The sequence below is a fragment of the Dipodomys merriami genome, unplaced genomic scaffold, assembly GCF_024711535.1.
Source record: "Dipodomys merriami isolate MVZ:Mamm:240054 unplaced genomic scaffold, mDipMer1.0.p SCAF_64, whole genome shotgun sequence".
Taxonomy (NCBI): Eukaryota; Metazoa; Chordata; class Mammalia; order Rodentia; family Heteromyidae; genus Dipodomys; species Dipodomys merriami.
This window is the reverse complement of record NW_027206224.1, coordinates 1,402,031-1,424,633: the sequence shown is the minus strand read 5'-3', so window position 1 is coordinate 1,424,633 and position 22,603 is coordinate 1,402,031. Positions and strand designations below refer to the sequence as shown.

Below are 22,603 nucleotides of genomic sequence, written 5' to 3'. Positions count from 1 at the left end.
CACCACATAAGCAAAAATAAATAAATAAATAAATAAATGTCTTGGGGCTGGGAAGGTGGCTCAGTAGTAGAGTGCTTGCCTTGCATGCATGAGGCCCTGGGTTCAATTCCTCAGCACAATATAAGCAGAAAAAGCCGGAAGTGGCGCCATGGCTCAAGTGGTAGAATGCTAGCCTTGAGCTGAAGAGCTGAGGGACAGCGCCCAGGCCCAGAGTTCAGGCCCCACGACCAACAACAAAAAAAATAATAATAAAAATTTTTTAAAATGTCTTACAAGGCATTACTTGTATTCAGATTTTAAAATAGTGATTTTTTATTTAGGTTAGGAACTATGAATGTTTAAAATTTTCCCTTCTGTACTTTGTGACTTTAGATTTTATGACTATATTGCATATTTAAAAATGAATAGATAAGCATAGTTTTCTTTAAAATAATCTAATTTACTAACGTGCTTCATTTACAATCATGTCAATTCATAATTTTTTTCTGTGTTAGGGTGGACTGTGTAGGGATACTGAAGTTGAGGAATGCTGATGTTGAAGCCAGAATAGGAATTGCTGGTTCCAAGAAAAAAAGCACTCGTGCCAGATTGGTTTTTCGAGTTAATATCACAAGAAAAGATGGCTCCACTTTGACATTGCAAACACCTTCTTCTCCAATTTTGTGTAGTAAGTAAGAACATATAGAAATATTAAATGTACAGAGAGGTTTTTTATTTTTCTATCGGTCTCTAAATTTTAGATGTTTCATAGACTCTAGCTTGTGGTCATGTAAAATTTGAAAGTCCAAAACTATATTAAAGAGCTAGGCTTACCTAAGGTCCTAACTATTCGAGAGGCTAATGCAAGAGAATCCCGTAAGCCCATGTGTTTTAGGCCAGCCTGTATCACATAACAAGTCTTTGTCTCTCTTTTCTTTTTGGTTGGTTGTGGGGCTTGAACTCTGGGCCTGGGCACTGTCCCTCAGCTCTTCAGCTCAAAGCTAACGCTCTACCACTTGAGCCACAGTGCCACTTCCAGTTTTCTGAGTGTTTTATTGGAGATAAGAGTCTCACGGACTTTCCTGCCTGGTCTGGCTTTGAACCGTGATCCTCATATCTCAAGCTCCTGAGTAGCTAGGATTACAGGCGTGAACCACTGGTGCCCAGCAAGCCTCTGTCTCTTAAGGAAAAAAAAAAACAAATGTTGATATTATCAAAGCCAACTCTAGGTTAGTAGTTGAGATAAAAGTCAGAGGTACATGTAGTTTTATGTTCTCATCATGTATCTATTTTTTTTTTTTTTTTTTTTTTGGGTCCGGTCGTGGGGCCTGAACTCTGGGCCTGGGCACTGCCCCTCAGCTCTTCAGCTCAAGGCTAGCACTCTACCACTTGAGCCACAGCGCCACTTCCGGCTTTTTTTTTATGTGGTGCTGAGGAATTGAACCCAGGGCCTCGAGCATGCAAGGCAAGTGCTCTACCACTGAGCCACCCTCCCAGCCCTCATGTATCTATTTTAAAAGTAATTGGAGCTGTGGATTTAGCCCAGTGGTAGAGCCTTTACCTACAATGTATAAGGGCCTGGGTTTGTAAAGTATGCAGGATTTTGTAATTAACAGCATTTCAGAAATTCTAACTACAAATTACAGGACTGTAGTATACTGTTGAAAAGTGGAAAATGAAATTCTTTTTTATGAAAATTTTTAAAACATTTTTATTAAATAGTTGTACAAAGAGGTTACAATTCCATAAATTAGATTATGAGTACAATGTATCTTGATCAGGGTCACCAATTCTATCATTCTCCCTCATTTTTTCCCTTTCCATCCCTACCTTCCATTTACATAGTTCAATTTTTATGTAATGTATATTGAATATAATGACTTCGGGGAAGTGAAATTTTTATCACTTACCTTGAAGAACATGTTATATGGATGTTTCTGCATTTAAATGCAATTATGTTGTTACAGGGTTCTTAATCATAGTTATTGTTTAGATGATTATACAAGTAACAAATAGGAGAATCTTCTCTTTGTATATGTGTTTGTGTGTGTGTATACATATATGTAGTTTGTTTTTACTTTGTTTCTTCATTGGTTTTGTTTTGCTTTTTTGTTTTGTTTTACAGGAGAATTGAACCCAGGGCCTAGATGCTGTGCCTGGACATTTTTGCATTGGCTAGCTCTCAACCACTTGGAGCCACAGCACCACTTCCAGTTTTCTGGTGGTTAATTGGAGATTAGTCTCACAGACTTCCCTTCCCAGTCGGCTTTGAATCATGATCAGAGTAGATAGGATTATAGGCTAGAGCCACCAGCAGAACTTGAAAAGCTCATTCCAGTTTGGGACCACTATGAATTGGACATGTTTCAGTGTCTGCTTACCAAATGCTAGGGTTATGGAAATATATTACTACATATTGCTTTTAAAAAAATAATATGTGTGGGGCTGGGAAGGTGGCTCAGTGGTAGAGCCCTTGCCTTGCATGCCTGAGGCCCTGAGTTCGATTCCTCAGCACCACATAAGCAAAAAGAAAAAAGCCGGAAGTGGCGCTGTGGCTCAAGTGGTAGAGCGCTAGCCTTGAGCTGAAGAGCTGAGGGACAGCGCCCAAGCTCAGAGTTCAGGCCCCACGACCGGACCACAAAAAAAAAAAAAAAATAATAATAATAATAACAATAATATGTGTGGCTGGGCGCCGGTGGCTCACACCTGTAATCCTAGCTACTCAGAAGGCTGAGATCTGAGCCAGATGATCATGGTTCAAAGCCAGCCCAGGCAGGAAAGTCTGTGAGACTCTTATCTCCAATAAACCACTAGAAAACCAGAAGTGGCGCTGTGGTTCAAGTGGTAGAGGCTTGCGTTGAGCTGAGGAGCGCAAGGACAGCACCCAAGCCCAGAGTTCAAGCCCCATGACCTACAAAAAAAATACATGTGTGATTTTAAAAGATCAAAAAAATAATTCAGTTGAAATGCTTGTTATATTGCTATGGGCTTTATGTTGTTTATTATAATGTCTTTAGTTTTGTAAAATATTCATCTTTTATGAATAACATCATTCTTTGTTTTAATTTAATTAGAAATTATTACACTTAAACACTTTAGGTTAGCAACCATACTGATTTTAAAAAGCAAGTGTACCAGGCACCAGTGGCTCCACGCCTATATTCCTAGCTCCTCAGGAGGCTGAGATCTAAGAATTATTGTTGAAAGCCAGCCCTTTATCCCTTTATCTCTATTAACCACCAGAAAACCATAAGTGGCACTGTGGATTGAAGTAGTAGAGTGCTCTACTTGAACAAAAGAGCTCAGGGACAGTGCCCAGGCCCTGAGTTCAAGCCCCACAACCAACAAATAACAAACCTGTATTTTATACTCTTTGCTATGCTTAAGATATTGTTGGCCACTTTAAAGTATTATGTAACCTTCATCATCACCTTCCATAGATTGAATTCTGTAGTGGATGAAACTGCAACATGCAAATAACTTTCTCAAGATGACATCACTAGTAAACAGCAAGTCCAGGATTCCCACAAAGCCTCTGCTTTTATCTACTGTGCTATATTGCCACCATGGTCACTTTAATTGTAGATTTGAGCCCTGTTTTGTACAACTTATTTCATTTAAGTCTTGGCCTTTGAGTGGCTAGAACTATAGTCAATGATATGAAATTATTATTGAAAGAACTATACTTTACCTAGACACTTAAAATGTATAATTCAGACATTTTATGAATTTAGAAAGTTGATTTCAATATATATTAAGGAGTTTCATGATTACCAATGTTGTCCTTTCCATTTACTTTTGTGGGTGCCATTTGTTAGGGAATTGTAGGACATGTGTTTTTTTTATTTCTTTTATTGTATACTTCACACTTGCTATTTGGTTAGAGAAACAGCTTAGATAAGCATTGGCAGTATCTTCTTTTAAAGGGAAGAAATTTTAAATAGCTAGAAAAGAATAGACTGAAGATTTGCAACACTTAGAGAAATGATTCTTTTAGGAAATAAAATGTGTCCTGGTTTTGTTGCTTCATATTGTTAGTATGAAAGGTTGGAATTAGAGCCTGGCACCAGGGGCTCATTCTTGTAATCCCAGCTTAGGAAACTGAGATCTAAGGATAATGGTTTAAAGCCAGCTCAGGAAGGAAACTTCATGAGAACTCTTACCTCCAATTAACTACCAAATAAGGCTACAAGTGGAACTATGGATCAAGTGGTAGAGTCTTAGCCTTGAAACAAAAAAAAGCTCAGGAACAGTGCCTGGGCACTGAGTTTAAGCTGCAGGACAAGAAGGGAAGGAAGGAGAGAAGGAAGAAAGGGAGGGAGAGAGGGAAGGAGAGAGAAAAGAAGAAAAAGAAGGAAATGTAGAGATGAGAGGGACATTGGAAAGCAAGTGGGCCCAAAAGAGAAGTAACAGGGAGAGAGCAAATAGGAATTTAGAAACATCTAGAAACACAGTGGAAAAGAGGCCTAATGCCAAGATTCATGCTGGGCTTTGTGGCCTCAAAAAAAAAACCACAACTGTTTTGAATTGTTGCCTTAACAATGGCCATTGGATTCTTTGTCCTTTTGTTTGTTTTTTACATTTTCATGGATCACCTTCCCCTGCTTACAGGAAGAACCAAAAAGTTAATCCTTTTTTTTTTTTTTTTTTTTTTTTGCCGGTCCTGGGGCCTGAACTCAGGGACTGGGTGCTTTTCCTCAGCTCTTCAGCTCAAGGATAGCGCTTTACCACTTGAGCCACAGTGCCACTTCCAGCTTTTTCTGCTTATGTGGTGCTGAGTAATCTATGCATGCAAGGCATGCACTCTACCACTGAGCCACCTTCCCAGCTTTTTGTCCCATTCCTTAAGCTAGACCTTAGAACCTGTCCCTGAGCTCTTTTGCTCAAGGCTAAAGGGTATTAGACTTTGTAATTGCAAAAGAATTTAATCCCAGAATTTCCTAGTTCAAAAAAACAACTTGATAGATAACTTATTTGTTCCAAAATAGATTGTATATTTTTAGGTGCTCTTTGGGATGGGGGTCTCTGGATTCTGTGTCTAGGTACTTACAAATCATCTGAGTAGCACCCATTGCCTTTAGAGATACTACAGTGTGATGATCTAAAAAGCACATGGCCCTGAGTTCATTCCCAATACCCAATAAATTAATTCATGAAGTTATGAAGCTCAATTAAATTTTGTTGTACCCTTATTGGGAATATAGAAAAGAAAGAAAGCCATAGGACTGCTAATTCAGTCTTGGGAAGATTTGCATGTGTCTGCAAAAGCGAAAACGACTTTTTTTTTTTTTTTTTTTTTAACGACTTGACTTTTATGTATGACACATCTCTACTAGTCCACCTTTAGCTGACTGAATGTTGTATGATAGTCCTTCTCCAAAGCAGGAGTAGAATGTTATGGTTTTACCACATATTTCATAAATAATTTCAGTTTGAACCAGCACATAGATTACCGCATTTTTTTTTGTCAGTAACTTTATTCTTTTTGCTTTTTTTATTTATTTTTGTCAGTGTGGGGCTTGAACTTGGAGGCCTGGGTGCCATTCTGGGTGACAGCATCACTTCTGATTTTCTGGTTGTTAATTGGCAATAAGTCACTTGGACTTTCCTACCTGGGCTGGCTTTGAACTGTAATCCTCAAATCTCAGTCTCCTGAGTAGATAGGATTAGTCATGAACCATTAACGCCCAGCTTTTTTCCTCTTGCTGTTTAAAAAATAATTTTTGTTTCATATTTAAAGGCCTGAAACTTGTCTTTAATCCATCTTTTTTTATACAGAGGGGCTACCATTCAGCTTGTCAGTTAGAAGTACAATGCGTCTACATATCACCCCTTTTCATCATTCTCCCCTTTCCCTTCCAAGTCCATCCTTCCCTCAAAGGATATGTATTGAATATTATGAATATCAATACATAGGGATATGTATTGAGTATTATTGAATATTATGATATTATTAAATCAATTTAATTTTTAAAAATATTAAGGTGGAGGGGCTGGGAAGATAGCTCAGTGGTAGAGTGCTTGCCTTGCATGCATGAGGCCCTAGCTTCAACTCCTCAGCACCATGTAAGCAGAAAAAGCCAAAAGTGGCACTGTTGCTCAAGTGGTAGAGCGCTATCCTTGAGCTGAAGAGCTGAGGGACAACGCCCAGCCCCAGAGTTCAGGCCTCACAACCGACCAAAAAAAAAAAAAAAATTATGTGTGTGTGTGTGTGTGTGTATATATATGTGTGTATATGTGTGTGTGTGTGTATATATGTATGTATGTATGTATTAAGATGGAAAATGTTTATATTTATAAACTTTTACCATACACGTAATGAAAACTAAGATGAATTAAAGTGAAAACATTCAAATTAGGCATTTATCTATACCCATAAAACTTTATGACAGTTGTTAGAAATTAATATGTTAGAGTAAATTTAAGCTTCAGAATAAAAAAAACTTAAGGATCAACACAAACAAGTCATGAAACTAGAGATGTAATTACAAGTTGGTTTTCGAAAGAAGTACACATAACATTATGGAATGTTTATGTGTATCTACAGCTCAGCCAGCTGGAGTGCCAGAGATCTTAAAGAAAAGCTTGCATAGCTGTTCAGTGAAAGGAGAGGAAGAAGTGTTTTTAATTGGCAAGAACTTTCTAAAAGGAACCAAAGTTATTTTCCAAGAAAATGTTTCTGGTAAGTAGGCATATTATTCTACAGAGATGTCCCTATGTTGCACTTGTTATATAGTCATAGCTACAGAGTTAAAAAAAAAAAAGAGGTTCAAAAATTCAGTAACTGTTTTTATTTCAATCAGATGAAAACTCTTGGAAATCAGAAGCTGAAATCGACATGGAATTATTTCATCAGGTATAATTTAAGCCTTTTAAAATTTGGTTATTTTCTGATAAGTTTAGTTTTATTCTGAAAATTTCCCAAATCAGTAGATTCTATTTCATCAATATATGGGATTGATATAACTCCATTAAACTTTCTTTTCTGAGTTTCTTTAACTTATTCTTCTGATGCCACACATGACAAGTTTTCTATTTTCGGAGGTTAAGGCTATCAGCAAAGGCTTTCATTGGTAATAAATGAAATTTTTATATTTTTTTTCTTGAGGATTTGGATATCCTTAATCTACTAAGTAGTTAAATCAAAGGGAAAATAATATTTATAGAGTACTTACTTATGGGTCACATGCTTTATGTTTGCTAAAATTACTTACATTTAGAGGTATCTTCCTTTATATTAAAGAATCTGATTGAGTTAGCTATGGTGGCCCATACCTCTAATTCCACAGTTGGAGGCAAAGGCAGTAGAACATCAAGTTTGGGCCCAGCCTGGGCTTCATGGTAAGACCCTGTTGAAAAGAAATTTGTGGTAGTAGTGGTATGTGTGACTAGCTCTATATATTTATAGGATCTTCATATGTGTAAGTGTTATTTTCAAAATAAAAAGAAGAAACAGCCATTAAAAAAAAAAGAATAATGATTAAAGAATTAGTATGTAAAGGAAATAAGACCAGACCCATAGAAATTGAGACTAACAGAAGAAAATGCCAAGTTTATGAGCAAGTTAGAAGGCATATGCAGGAGTAGTATATAAAAATACATATGGCAGTGGGGCCTATAATCCTAGCTGCTCAGGAAGCTGAGATCTGAAGATCAGGGTTTGTAGGCAGCCCAAGCAGAAAAGTTCCTGTGAGACTCTTATCTCCAATTAAACACTCAAAAACTGGAAGTGGAGCTGTGGCTCAAAAATGGTAAAGTATGGGTTGGGAATGTGGCTTAGCAGTAGAGTGCTTGCCTAGTGTGCATGAAGCCCTGGGCTCAGTTCCTCAGTACCACATAGAACAAGCCAGAAGTGGCGCTGTGGCTCAGCTCAAGTGATAGTCTTGAGCAAAAAAAGCTCAGGGACATACCCAGGCCTTGAGTTCAAGTACTGTCACAAAAAAAAGAAAAAGTGGTAGAGCACTAGCCTTGAGCAAAATAACTTAGGGACAACTCCCAAGTCCTGTGTTAAAACTCCACAAGTGCCCCCTACTCCCCCCCCCCCCAAAAAAAAAGGAATCTCATGGACTTTCTTGTCTAGGCTGGCTTTGAACTGTGATCTTCAGATCTCAGCCTCCTGAGTAGCTAGGTTATATAGAGCCACTAGTGTCTGGCCAAATTTTACTTTAAATTTAGATCAGTTATAGAGTTTCTAATTCTGTTGAAGTAGTATGAAGCATTAATATTAAAATAAGTTTCTTTGGCTTTTAAAAGATTTCAAGTTAGGTTTCCTTAAGTGCACTGTCTGAAGTAAGTAGAATAGTATATCAGTAAAAAAGACATATCTGAATTTTAAATGCTAATCCCTAATATAAGTTGCCCTATTCATGTGTTCTGTTCAAAAGAGTAATTTCTTTTTTTTCAATTTCTTTATTGTGACTAAGTAATTATATAATTTCACAAATTTTACAGTATTGTGGGATTGTGATGCTTAATTAAATTCACAAACACATTCTAACTTTCATGGTGCAAATTGTCTATTGTGGTCTGTAAAGTTTATGAATTTATGACAATACAGTTATTTCTTCACATCAGGTGATGTGTACATTTCTTTCTTTTTGCATAGTGTCAGCTGTTGCTTCTTTCCCACTCATTCCTTCCCTCCCATTGCTGCCATAGAGTTGTTTGTTTTGTTTTGATCAATGTCCAAAGCAGCTGATGGGTCCCACTGTTGTATGTTTTTTCCTTAAAGGAGTAATTTCAAATGTAGTTTGCCACATAATTGAAAGAATTCTTCACAAGCTCTTTGTTCAGCTGTGTCCTTGACTCTGGGCAGACTACTTTAGTGAAGGAGTTTTAGTGTTTAAAGAATAGGCCACAAATTGAGGGCATTCAAGATACAAAAGTATTTCTAAGAAGTTGTATAATTACAGCTGTCGTTTTGATGGTGAGGTATGCTTCTAGATTCTATCCGCCTAGTAACAGTTGTATACACACACACATTTATAATATACTTTTCCACCTGATTTAAAAGTGTGGGTAGGCCAGATGCTTCCTGGTGGTTCACACCTGTAATCATCCTATCTACTTAGAAGACTAAGATCTGAAGATTATGGCTCAAAGCCAGCCCAGGCAGGAAAATCCAAGACTCTTTTTTCTTTTTTTTTTTTTTTTTGGGGGGTCCAGTCATGGGGCCTGAACTCTGGGCCTGGGCGCTGTCCCTCAGCTCTTCAGCTCAAGGCTAGCACTCTACCACTTGAGCCATAGTGCCACTTCCGGCTTTTTTTCTTTTTGCTTATGTGGGGCTGAGGAGTCAAACCCAGGGCCTCATGCATGCAAGGCAAGCGCTCTACCCCTGAGCCACCTTCCCAGCCCCAATCCAAGACTCTTAACCAGGAAAAAAAAGAAAAAAAGAAAGTAGAATTGTGTCTCAAGTGGTAAAGTGACAGCCCTTGAGCAAACTTCAAACTCGAACATTGTCACAAAAAAGATGGGATGAAAGGGGTATCTTTTGTTGTGTTTTGACAGTAGCTAAGTTAGGAGGCATTATTATATTAGTTATTTTAGGAGCTTTAAATTCTTTCTTTCTTTCTTTCTTTCTTTCTTTCTTTCTTTCTTTCTTTCTTTCTTTTTTTCTTTCTTTCTTTCTTTCTTTTTCTCTTTCTTTCTTTTTTTTTTGGGGGGGGGCTGAACCTCTGGGCCTGGGCATTGTCCCTTAACTCTTCAGCTTAAGGCTAGACCTCTACCAGTTGAGCCACAGTGCCACTTCTGGTTTTCTGAGTGGTTTATTGGTGATAAGAGACTCATGGCCTTTCCTTCCCGGGCTAGCTGACTTTGAACAGTGATCCTCTGATCTCAGCCTCCTGAGTAGCTAGGATTACAGGTATGAGCCACCATACCCTGATTAACTCTTATTTTCATAATGTGAATTTATTTCAAAGACTATTAAGATGATCCAAAAACAAACTGAATGCTCAGATATTGAAACCTTTATTTGGTCTCATTTGTTTTCTTTTCTTTTCAATTGAGTCAACCAGCTGTAGTCTGATTAAATAAGAAATTTTATCAGTTACTCATCGTCAGCCTTGGCCACCTGTATGTCAGATCATTGGTTAAAAAAAAATAGAAAGAGAAAGAGACATAAAATATAATCCTTGCTTCCTAGGATTCTTTGTATTCCTCAAATTTACTAGAGAAGAAGAGAAAAAGTCAAATGTACTTGACTTTATCTTCAGAGAAATGTAGTTTTCTTGAATAAGTGTTGTGAAATATTTATGAGCTCCACCCCATTTTTTAAAATAAAGATTCATTGACCACTAAAATTTTTGATTTCCTGGAGTTTGAAAAAACTGAACTCATTGACTTTAAGTGAGAATTAAAGTGGCTTAGAAGTAGTAAGATATACTATGATCTACTGTCACATTGAGCTGTACAGAACAGATGGCAACTTCTTTGCTCTTAGTGGCATATTTTTTCCTCAGAAATTAACTATTATTTAGGCACATTCTCATTATGTAGCCCAGGATTGCCTCAAACTCACTTATTCTTTCTACAAACTCATTTATTCTGTTCTCTGGTACTGGAAAAAGGTTTTCCCTTTCATCCAACAAATATGTTTAAGTATATTTGTATATGGTATATATTAACAGAGGAAACAGTGAAAACTAAAACAGCGTAGTTCTTCATGGTGCTTACATTCTTGTGGTTGGAGAGAGTATCTCCCCCTCTTGAAAAAGTAAAAAGTAAATCAGTAAGTTCAAGAGATAAGTTCCATTGCAGAAATAAATACTTACATAATCATGTTAAGAGAGATACTACTTTAAATACAATGGAAGTGAGGTGATAGTAGCTCATGCCCATAATGCTAACTACTCAGGAAGCTGAGATCCAGAAGATCATGGATCTAGACCAGCCTGAGCAAAAAAGTCTTGAGAGATTCCAACTCCAGTTAACCAGTAAAAAGTCTGCTGGAGGTGTTGCCAGGCCAACCATGTGTCAAGCCAGGAGTTTAAACCCCAATACTGGTGGGGAAAAAAAAACCAGGATAATCCAGGCAAGCTTCTCTAAGGAGATGACATTGGTATGTAAGAATGGGTAAGGAATTTAACATTTTACAAGGAGGAAGAATATTGTAATTGTAGACAACATGAGTTTACTTATTAAAGGAATGGGTTGAAATGGTCAGTGTGCTGGATTGTAGTAAGCTGGAGGAGTCAGTGGAAATAAGATGACATTGACAAGGTACAGGGTGTTAAACATTTTAATTTTTACTTTAAAAGAAATCATGGGGGGGGGTGAAGGATGGGAAGGGGAAACAAAGGAAAAGGCTACAACGCTTGATAAGAAATGTACTCATTATCTTGCCCATGTAATTGTAACCCCTCTGTACAGTATTTTCACAATAAAAAAAATTAAAAAAAAATCATAGGAGGGGCTAGGAAGGTGGCTCAGTAGTAGAGTACTTGCCTTGCATGCATGAGGCCCTGGGTTCGATTCCTCAGCACCACATAAGCCAAAAAGAAAAAAGCCAGAAGTAGCTTTGTGGCTCAAGTGGTAGAGCGCTAGCCTTGAGCTGAAGAGCTGAGGGACAGAGCCCAGGCCCAGAGTCCAGGCCCCACGACTGGACCCCCCCAAAAAAAAAAAATCATAGGATTAGGTTGGGTGCCATCGACTCACACCTATAATCCTAGCTACTCAGGAGGCTAAGATCTGAGAATCTCCATTCAGTGCCAGCCCAGGCAAGAAAGTCCATGAAACTCTTTATCTCCAATCAACCACCGGAAAACCAGAAGCGGTGCTGTGGGTCAAGTGGTAGAGTGCTTGCCTTGAGCTGAAGAGCCCAGGGATAGCACCCAGGCCTGGAGTTCAAGCCCCACGTCCAAAAAAAAAAAAAAAAAAAAAAAAAAAAAGACCTGGTAGAGCTCATTCTGCCCTACTGCTGCCAGAGCCATCTGGTCCCCAAAATCAAGTTCAAAGCCAGCCCAGGGAGGAAAGTCTATGAAACTCTTATCTCTAATTAACCACTAGAAAACTGGAAGTGGCTTTGTGGTTCAAGTGGTAGAGGGTTAGCCTTGAGCCTTGAGCTGAGGGACAGAGTCACAGGCCCAGAGTTCAAGCCCCATGACCAACAACAACAAAAAAAGAAATCAGAAGACTGAAGACCTGGAACCTGTCCACCTGAGCTTGGTGTATGACTACAATCCCAGTACTCTGGCTACATAGTGAGACTTGTTTCAAAAAGAATCAAAAGATAGCTCAGTGCTGGTGGCTCAAGCCTATAATCCTTAGCTACTCAGGAGGCTGAAATCTGAGGATCGAGGTTCAAAGCCAGCCTGGGCAGAAAAGTCCGCGAGACTCTTACCTCAAATTAACCACCAGAAAACTGGAAGTGCTTCTGTGGCTTAAGTGGTAGAGTGCTAGCCTTGAGCTGAAGAGCTAAGGGACAGCACGTAGGCTCAAGAGTTCTAGCCCCATAACCAACAACAAAAACAAAAAGAATCAAAAGATATTGGAGGTGTGGTTCAGTTGGTAGAGCACTAGCCAGTGAGTTAAAGCATGAGGTACAGAGTTTGACTCCTTGTCTCAGACATAAACACCCCCCCAAAATAATAAAAAAATAAAAATACATTCTTTTTGTTCTAATCAGAGTTTTTAAAAATTTACAACCAACAGGAACTACATGTTATTCTTTAAACTTAAATACCACTTATTTTCTGACTTTTGTCCTTTTTTATTTCTTAGAATCATCTTATTGTGAAAGTTCCCCCATATCATGACCAACATATAACTTTACCTGTATCTGTGGGAATATATGTGGTGACCAACGCTGGAAGATCTCATGATGTTCAGCCATTCACTTACACTCCAGACCCAGGTATGTCAAAATGAGAAATTTCTCAACTAATGTGAATAATTAATTTCTACATTTTGTTTTCAATTTGAAGATTAGCCAGCCAAAACCAAAAAATTGCTCACTAAGTAAGATAAAATTGATATTAATTTGTTTTGTGGGGGCATTACTTCCTAAAAGATAATATCATTTTGGCTCTTACTTTAATGGAATCATTTTCTCTCATACTTTAATGATACAAGAGAGGATAGGGCACAATCTTTATCTGCACTGCACAATCTTTATCTGCACTGCCAGCCTCACCCCTTTAATTGTACTTTTATTTTCCTAATAAACCAGTCTTATTTGGAAGGGGGGGGGTATGGAGAGAGGGAAAGGAAAAGAAGAGGAAAGCTCTGAGATCAAACTCTTCAGAGCTATCTTACAAGTTAATTCTCAGTAAAAATTATCGTTCATCTGGGTATGATGGCTCAGGCCTATAATTTTAGCTACGTGGGAGCCAGAGATAAGGGTACAGAAGCTCAAGGCCAGCCTGGCAAAAAATTTCAAGACTCCATTTAACCAATGGCAGAGTGCAGTGGTGAGGACTTATCATCCCAAATATAAGGGAACCTACAGTGGCTGGGCATAATGGCATGTGCCTTAAAGGCATAACTTGAGACCCTGCTGTAAAATTTACCAGTGCAAACAGATACTGGCCAAGTTGCTTAAGTGATAAAGCAAGCAATAGGCCCTGAGTTCAAACTCCAGTACCTCAAAAAAATAATGACTCTTCATTGAGTTCCTTTTTTTTTCCAGTCAGGGTCTGGACACTGTCTCTGAGCTTCTTTTGCTCAAGGCTAGTTAGTCCTCTACCACTTGAGCCACAGTGCCACTTCTGGCTTTTTCTGTTTATGTGTTACTGAGGAATTGAATAGGGCTTTGTGCATACTAGGCATGCACTAAACCACATTCCTAGCCCTCATTGAGTTCTTTTATGTGCTAAAAATTGAAAGTGTCACTTGAGAAATCGTTAGATTTAGCTTTTTTTTTTTGTCAGTTGTGGAGCTTGACCTGCCCTGAGTTTCACTCAAAACTAGCACTCTACCATTTTGAGTCACAGTGCCACTTCTGGTTTTCTGGTGATTAATTGGAGATAAGAGTCTCACTGACTTTCCTGGCTTTGGACTTCGATCTTCAGATCTCAGCCTCCTGAGTAATTAGGATTACAGGCGTGAACCACCAGCACCTGGCTTAGCTTGATGTTTGTGTGTGGGGGGAGGGAGGGATGATTATTGAACCCAGGGACTCATGAATGCAAACAGGTATTCTACCACTGAACTACAGCCCTGGCCCTGGGGGTGCATTTTGAGAGGCGTAGGAGATAAATTTGGTGTGGTAATTGAAAATATGAAAGTGTCAAAGACTGCTAATGAATATTTTAAATAAAATTTTAACATTTAGGTAAAATAAAAGCTTTAGAAATAAAAATATCAGGAACAATTGATGTGTTAAAAGTTTAGAATATATCTAGTTAAAGAGTGACTTACAGCTGGGTGCTGGTGGCAACACCTTAAGCTGAAGAGCTCAGGGACAGTGCCCAGGCCCAGCGGTCAAGCCCCACAACTGACAAAAAAAAAAAAAAAAGAGTGACTTACAAATTATTGCCTGCATTCATTTAGTTGCCTGAAGAGGACAAAAGGTAGGAGAGTGTTTTAGAAATGGAAACTCTTTGCATATCACATTGGTCTAGGCTTGGTTTCTGTTACGTTTACTGAAGAAGCTAAGGTAGGAGGATCACTTGAGCCCAATAATTTTAGGCCAACCTGGGCCCTGTCTCAAAAATGTAAAATGAAAGGGAAAAGCAGGCTGGTGGCACATATCTGTAATCCTAACAGTTAAGAGGCAAAGGCAGAAGGATTGTGATTTCAGGGCCAACCTGGGCTATATAGTAAGATTCAGACAAAAAAAAAAGGGAAACAGATCAGGCACCAACTTCTCATGTATGTAATCTTATCTTTTCAAGAGGCTGAAACCTGAAGGGAGAAAAGAATACAAAACTTCCTCTCTAATTAACCAGCAAAAGTTAGTCTGGAAACATGTCTCAAGAAAACAAAGCCAGTGCAAGTCCCTGAATTCAAGATCTAAGAAAAAAAAGAGAAACAGTAACTAAAGCAGAGTTACACCTAGTCTTAACAATTACTTTTTTTTTTTTTCATTTTGTCTGTTCCTTTTTTTTAGTCATAATTGAAATTTGCAACATTGGTTATTTTTCACTAGTGTGCTACAAAGATACAAGACAGTTTATAGCATGAATGAAATTCCCTGGTTATTTGTCACAGAATAAAAGGTCACAAGTAAAAACTTAATACCAAAAAGGCAAAGTTTAAAATTTAGAATTATTCTGGCTTCAAAAAACATAGGAGAGGGGCTGGGAAGGACTCAGTGGTAGAGTGCTTGCCCTGCATGTATGAGGCCCTGGGTTTGATTCCTCAACCCAGGCTGAGTTCAGGCCCTACAACTCCCCCCCCCCCCCCAAATAGGAGAAAGAATACTAGTTTATACTCAAAGACCAAGTATTATTTGTTTCTACTTTTTTAATTTCTGAGTTAACATACATTTGTAATATGAAATGGGTCTCACTGGAAGTGAAGCTGTGGCTCAAATTGATAGAAAACTAGCCTTGATTGAAAGAGCTCAGGGATAGTGTCCAGGCCCTGAGTTCAAGCCCCAGGACTGACCAAAAAAAAGTTTCATTGTATAAAGCACTATTGACTATTGATTCATTCTTGTAATCCTAGCTACTCGGAAGACCTGGGCTTTCAATTTAAAGCCAGCCTGGACAAAAAAGTCCACAAGTTCCATCTCTAGTTAATTAGCAAAATGTCAGACTGGAGATGTAGCTCAAGTGGTAGAACACAAGGCTCTCACCAGTACTAAAAAAGGAGGGAAGGGGCTGGGAAAGTGGCTCAGTGGTAGAGCGCTTGCCTTGCATGCATGAGGTCCTGGGTTCTATTCCTCAGCACCACATAAGCGGAAAAAGAAAAAAGCCAGAAATGCCACTGTTGCTCAAGTGGTAGAGCGCTAGCCTTGAGCTGAAGAGCTGAGGGACAGCGCCCAGGCCCAGAGTTCAGGCCCCACGACCAAAAAAAAGGAAGGGAAAATGGATTTCATTGTAATATTTCCATACGTTCAGTCCATCAAAAAATAATACTCAAGGTTCCTGTGTACTTAGAACATGGTCCAAAGATTGGATTGGGGAAAAGGACTCAGTGAGCATATCCTGGCTTCACACAGCACCAATTGTAAATGTTCCTTCTGGAGCTATACAGCACTAGATTATGCATTTTATGTGTGTGCTCTGTGTACTTGGGTCATTTGCTTAAATGTTAAAGTATCTTTAATTTTGTACTTGAGTCTGAGACATAGAAAGCAAGTTAGACATTATTTTGGCACTACATTGGTGATTCTTATAGGAATGGTATGTTCATACCAGTTTTTGCTGCTATAAACACAAATTAGTAATAATTAAAAAGTAGAAATTATCATTTTTTCCAGGTATTAGTTTCTATTCTTAAATCTTTGATTTTTGCAATTACTCCCAGCACTCAGAAGTATGGCACTGGAATAAAGAGTTTAAGGCTAGCCTGGACAACATAGCAAGCCCTTGTCTCAAAAAAATCATCAACTTAATTAATTAAAATGCATTGGAAAATCAGTGTGTAACATTTGGACCAGACTTAGTTTATTTGCAGTTTATTTAACTTCATCATTTAGAAATGATCTCTTTTTTTTTTTTTTTTTTTTTTTGTGGGGATGGGGAAATGGGGAGGGTGTCAGTTGTGGGGCTTAAACTCAGGACCTGGTGCTGTGCCTGAGCTCTTTTGCTCAAGGTTAGCACTCTACCACTTTTAGCCACAGTGCTGTTTCCAGTTTTCTCAAGGTTAATGGGAGATAAGAGTCTCATGTACGGGCTGGGAAGGTGGCTCAGTGGTAGAGCACTTGCCTTGCATGCGTGAGGCCCTGGGTTCGATTCCTCAGCAACACATAAGCAAAAAGGAAAAAAAAGCCGAAAGTGGCGCTGTGGCTCAGGTGATAGAGCGCTAGCCTTGAGCTGAAGAGCTGAGGGACAGTGCCCAGGCCCCATGACCGGACCCAAAAAAAAAAAGAGTCTCATGTACTTTCCTGCCTAGGCTGGCTTCAAACTATGAGACTCGGCCTCCTGAGTAGCTAGGATTTCAGGCATGAGCCACTGGCAGCTGGCTTAGAAATGATCTCTCTTACTGGGCTTATTAAATTCAATCTTGTCATAGAAGATTTAATTGATGTGACTAGATCCCATCAGCTGTCAGGGAATGCTAGTAAAAGTTTTATTTTTTTTAATTTTCCTATTACCAAATATTCATACTATTACCCATTTAGTATGTTCATCACAGTTGTTTTGATTTAACTTAAACATTTACTAATATTTTCAAATTAGCATTTTTAGTATATCTAAGTAAATGAAAATTTTCTTGCTAGTATTCTAATATTAACTGATTTTATATCAGTCTTCTACTGAGCTGATACTGTCAACATGTATAGGTTACAAGGAGGATTTTGTTTTGGTAAGTGATCATATGCTTTATCACTTGGAGATTAGTGAGTTTTGTAACTACTTGTTACAAAAAAATAATCTCAGCATAGAATTTCTGCCAAACAAATAAGTCAATGATGCTCTATGATAAAATATTCCAATTACAGAATTTTAAGGTTCACATTTCTTAGGATGAATAAATTTAAATAAATACATGAACTTTATTTTTTTAAATAGCAGCAGCTGGTGCTTTGAATATAAAAGTGAAGAAGGAAATATCTAGTCCAGCAAGACCTTGTTCTTTTGAAGAGGCCATGAAAGGTACCAACTTGATTTTTCTCAAAAATTACAATTAGGTGATCCCATTTATTTTCTCTAGGAAACCTTAGTGTTTTGTTATTTTATGTATTTGTAACTCATAGCAGGGTATCTTCCATATTGTAAAATAAGTATTTGTTTAAATTTAGTGAATGCTCCCAGATATCAGTGGCTCATCATGCTTGTATCCTAGCTGCTCAGGAAATTAGGATCTGAGGGCTGCAGTTTTAATTCAGCCCAGGCAGAAAAGTCCAAGAAATTCTTATTGCTACTTAACCAGAAAAAAGGCTGGACCTTAATTAAGTGTGGCTCAAGTGGTAGAGTGTAAGCTGTCAGTAAAAAAAAAAAAAAAAGCCAAGTTTGGGGCTTGGGAAGGTGGTTCAGTGTTAGAGTGCTTGGCTTGCATGCATGAGGCCCTGGCTTCAGTTCCTCAGCACCACATAAGCAGAAAAAGCCAGAAGTGGCACTGTGGCTCAAGTAGTAGAGCACTAGTCTTGAGCTGAAGAGCTGAGGGACAGAGCCCAGGCCCAGAGTTCAGGCTCCACGACCAACCAAAAAAAAAAAAAAAAAATGCCACGTGAGTGTGTAAGGCTCTGAATTCAACCTCTAATACTGGAACCAATTTAAGTTTATTTTTTACTGAATGCTTACACTTGTATTTATTTATTTATTTATTTATTTATTTATTTATTTATTTATTTATTTATTTATTTATTTATTTATTTATTTATTTATTTATGGGTCTGGTCATGGGGCCTGAACTCTGGGCCTGGGCACTGTCCCTCAGCTCTTCAGCTCAAGGCTAGCACTCTACCACTTGAGCCACAGCACCACTTTCGGCTTTTTTTCTTTTTGCTTATGTGGTGCTGAGGAATCAAATCCAGGGCCTCAGGCATGCAAGGCAAGCTCTCTACCACTGAGCCACCTTCCCAGCCCTTACACTTGTTTTTCAACTTGATATGTTCCCTCATTCAGTACAATAATTGAAGGGCTAAGGCAGGATGATTACAAGTTCAAGGACATCCTGAGTTGTACCAAAACACCAAAACAAAAGATACATTGGTCTACAGGAGTTTTTGGTTTTTTATTCCCCAATATTAAAACTCTTAAAGGTAAAAAGCTAGACATAGAGAATACATTTAATCCCTGCAATCAAGAGGTTGAGACAATAGCTTTGTGAGTTTGAGGACAGGACAGGACACACATTGAGATGCTGTCTCAAAAAAAAAAAAGTAAGACAGGGAAAGAAGGGAGGAAGGGAAAAAAAGAAAGGAGAAAGAGAGGAAGAAGAAAAGAATGAACATAAACTTGTTTCCTGTATATTTTAATCTGGTAGGGCAGATGAACAGATTTCTACTTTGATTATAGTTTTGATTTACAATAATGAAGCATTTATGCCTTTATTGTGAAAGCACAATTATTTAAGGGAATGGTTTTTAAATCCTGCCCTTACTTACATTTTTGTAAATTCTAAATTACATTTTCATAAATAATAAATCATTTTCTAAATTATATTTTCATGAATTCCTATGGATTAAGTCAAATTAATTTTAATTTTTATTTAGTAATTAAAAATTAACTTTTAAATACTTTCAAAAGGCACAGTACACTTAATAAGTTTTATTAAATACAATGACACCTTTTTTGTCTGTAGGAAACTTCAACATTCACATATTGAATGGTTCAGTATAGCTTACCATGCTAATTTTTGGCCATGAACATTTTTCCAACATACTTTAAAGAGGAATTGTGGAGTAGTAAATTAACTACTAAGATTATCAATTTTAGTTACCAAATTTAACTGATGAAAAATTCGCAGATCTATAGATAACTAACTAACATTGGTCAAGCATATATTAAGTGGTAGTCAGTATGCTAAGTTTTTCACAGGCATCATCTTGTTTGATCTTCCAAACTACTTATATTGATAATACAGTGTTTCACATTTATAGCTGAGAAAAACATTCAGAGAGGTTAGATACTCTGCCCAAGTTCACATAGTTAGGATTTTTAAAATACTGTTGGTTGAGTGGGTCCTAGTGGCTGTTGCTTGTAACCCCTTGGGTACTGTAATCCAGAGAATCAAAGTTTGAAGCCAGCCTGGGTAGAAAAGTCCACTAGAAGGGCTGGGAAGGTGGCTTAGTGGTAGAGTGCATGCCTTGCAAGCATGAGGCCCTGGGTTCGATTCCTCAGCACCACATAAACAGAAAAAGCCGAAGTGGCGCTGTGGCTCCAGTGGTAGAGCGCTAGCCTTGAGCTGAAGAGCTGAGGGACAGCGCCTAGGCCGGCCCAGAGTTCAGGCCCCATGACTGGCAAAAAAAAAAAAAAGAAAAGAAAAGAAAAGTCCACTAGACTCCCATTTTCAAAATAGCCGAGATCCTGGCTCCAGTGGTAAAAGTAGCAGGCAAACAAGCACATGGCTCTAAGTACAAACCCCAGTATTGCAAAAAAAAAAAAAAAAAGAAAAAAGAAAAAGAAAAGAAAGAGCTAATTGAGCATCAGTGTATAAACATATCAGAGAAAAAAATTCAGATCATGTTTATAAAACTAATATCTTAGTATTAATAAATAGACCATAATAATATGGCCTAACTTTTAGTTAGTTAGTTAGTGCCAACTTTTAGTTATCCTGTTCTCCCGAATAGGATATTGCTTTCATAGAATTCCAGACTTTGTAAAAACATTTAGTACTTCAATCAAAATCTTACCAGCCAAAGAAAAAGACATGGCTATTACTCTTTTTTACATGTGCTGGTTCTGGGACTTGAACTTAGGGGCCTGGCCACTTGTCCCTAAGCTTTTTTTTTTTTTGTCGGTTGTGGGGCTTGAACTCTGGGCCTAAGCACTGTCCCTCTTCAACTCAAGGCTAGCGCTCTACCACTTGAGCTACAGAGCACTGTCTAAGCTCTTCTTTTTCTCTCTCTCTCTCTTTCTCTCTTTCTTTCTTTCTTTCTTTCTTTCTTTCTCTCTCTCTCTCTCTCTCTCTCTCTCTCTCTCTCTCTCTCTCTCTCTCTCTCTCTCTCTCTCTCTCTCTCTCTCTCTCTTTTTTTCTGCTCAAGGGCTAGTTATCTTACTACTTGATCCATAGCTCTACTTGCAGCTTTTTAGTGATTAATTGGAGATAAAAGTCACTGTTTCTTGCCTAAGCTGGCTTCAAACCATAATCCTTAGATCTCAGCCTCCTGAGTAGCTAGAATTTCAGGCATGAGTCATCAGCACCTGACTGAGACCCTCTTATTTTGATGATTGCTTTATCTATAAATTGAAATTGATAAAATATAATTTTATGGGGGGGAGAAGGATTGGGACTCGGGGGGTGAGGGGGGAGGCTGGGAAGGGATGTGAAGGATAAACAAAGGAGGAGGCTGCAATGCTTGGTAAGAAATGTATGCATTATCCTGCCCATGTAATTGTAACCCCTCTGTACAGTATGTTCACACAAAAAAAAGACAAAAAAAAATATAATTTTATGAAGCAAAATTGGATACTAAATTTTACCAGTTTAAACTTTACATTTGTTGTTTTAGTTACAACAATTAAAGCTGGGCATGGGAGTACATGCCTATAATTCCCAACTCTTGGGAGGCTATAACAGGAGGATCATGAGTTCAAGGTTCATCTGGACTACATTAGTGAGTTTGAGGCCAGCTAGAGTAGTGAGACCTACCTAAAACAAATAAAATATAAATAAATATAACAATTAGAAATCTCTGACCAGTTTTAAAAAATAGGTTTCAGGACTAGGGGTTTTCTTTGACAAATAGTTTATTTTTATGATTCCTTGAAATCAGGGCTTTAGTTCTTGAGTTAAAGTGCTGTGTGGAGATTTAATTGGCTTTACTTTAATGATGAAGACTAAGAAGCATCAATGATTTTTAAATTTGTGTGATGGCAGTAATCCTTGAAGGATGCTTTTTTTAAAATTACCTTTAAGTAGTTGAATCAAGGGAGTTTCAGTTCAGTCTGTCAGTTTATGAGCATAAAGGATGGCTCTTATAAATAGCCATCAGTTGCAATGCAATTTAGAACTTCATACCCCAAAATGGTTTTCTCTAAAAGAAAGCTTTACTCAGTGGTATATGTATATCCATAATACCAAATAACTCAATGAAGTATACGGTACAGTATATGTATATACTGCTGTTAATGGTTTCTTGGTGTTTCTAGAAAATTTTCTAGGTATAGGTACAAGAAGATTGGAGAATAAACCAATAAATTGCACAAAAATTCTGCATGTTTAAAAGACCTAGGAATAAAATGTTTGTTCATCGTATTTTGACTTTGTAAGGAGTTGTTAATTGAGTGAGCATAAAGAACAGTTGGGAGTATATTCTTTTCTCTTAACTAGTTACAACTACATGATAAAATTTAGGAGCTTAGAGGAACCATAAAGAATAATTCAGTTCAGTTATTTTACAGGTGAATAAGCCAAGGCTTAGAGACAGTGAGTGATTTTTTCAAGGTTTGAGCTAAAGAAAACATTAGTGATTGCAACTTAGGTTTCCCCACAAAAAACTGTAGCTGGGCTGTAGCCCAGACTTACCTCAAACTCTTTGTTCTCCTACCTCAGCCTTCCAAGAGTTGGGATTATAGGCATGTGCTACTATCTACTATGTTGGGCTTTCTTAGGTCTTTTTGCGTGTGTGTGATATACTGATTTTATTTTTTTCTGAGACAGGATCTCACTATGTGTAGCCCAGGCTGGCCTTGAACTCAAGATTTTTCTGTTTCAGCCCCCTTCCCCGCTTCTCTTCCCAAGTGCTGGGATTACAGATAAAAGCCACTACCTGGCCTGTTAAAGGTTTTAATTCATATTTTAATCAAGCATTTATATTTGAGCTAAATGCTGTCTGTTGGCAACATGCTTTTATTTAAATAAACAGACAAAAAAATACATGGGGCTGGGAAGGTGGCTCAGTGGT

General features: G+C 38.0%; 1 protein-coding gene across 10 annotated transcripts in view; it reads left to right on the top strand.

Moving 5' to 3' along the window:
• Nfat5 (nuclear factor of activated T cells 5) overlaps nucleotides 1-22,603 on the top strand; it is a 95,567-nt gene that overhangs the window by 57,230 nt on the left and 15,734 nt on the right. For 6 of the 10 annotated variants that reach the window (XM_070004693.1, XM_070004690.1, XM_070004688.1 and 3 more), the window contains 5 exons: nucleotides 495-667; nucleotides 6,527-6,661; nucleotides 6,783-6,835; nucleotides 12,700-12,832; nucleotides 17,601-17,684. In XM_070004693.1, coding sequence (XP_069860794.1) covers nucleotides 495-667; nucleotides 6,527-6,661; nucleotides 6,783-6,835; nucleotides 12,700-12,832; nucleotides 17,601-17,684 — 578 coding nt within the window. The remainder of the gene's footprint in view (nucleotides 1-494; nucleotides 668-6,526; nucleotides 6,662-6,782; nucleotides 6,836-12,699; nucleotides 12,833-17,600; nucleotides 17,685-22,603) is intronic. The other 4 variants (XM_070004691.1, XM_070004689.1, XM_070004697.1 and 1 more) reach the window with 2 other exon arrangements.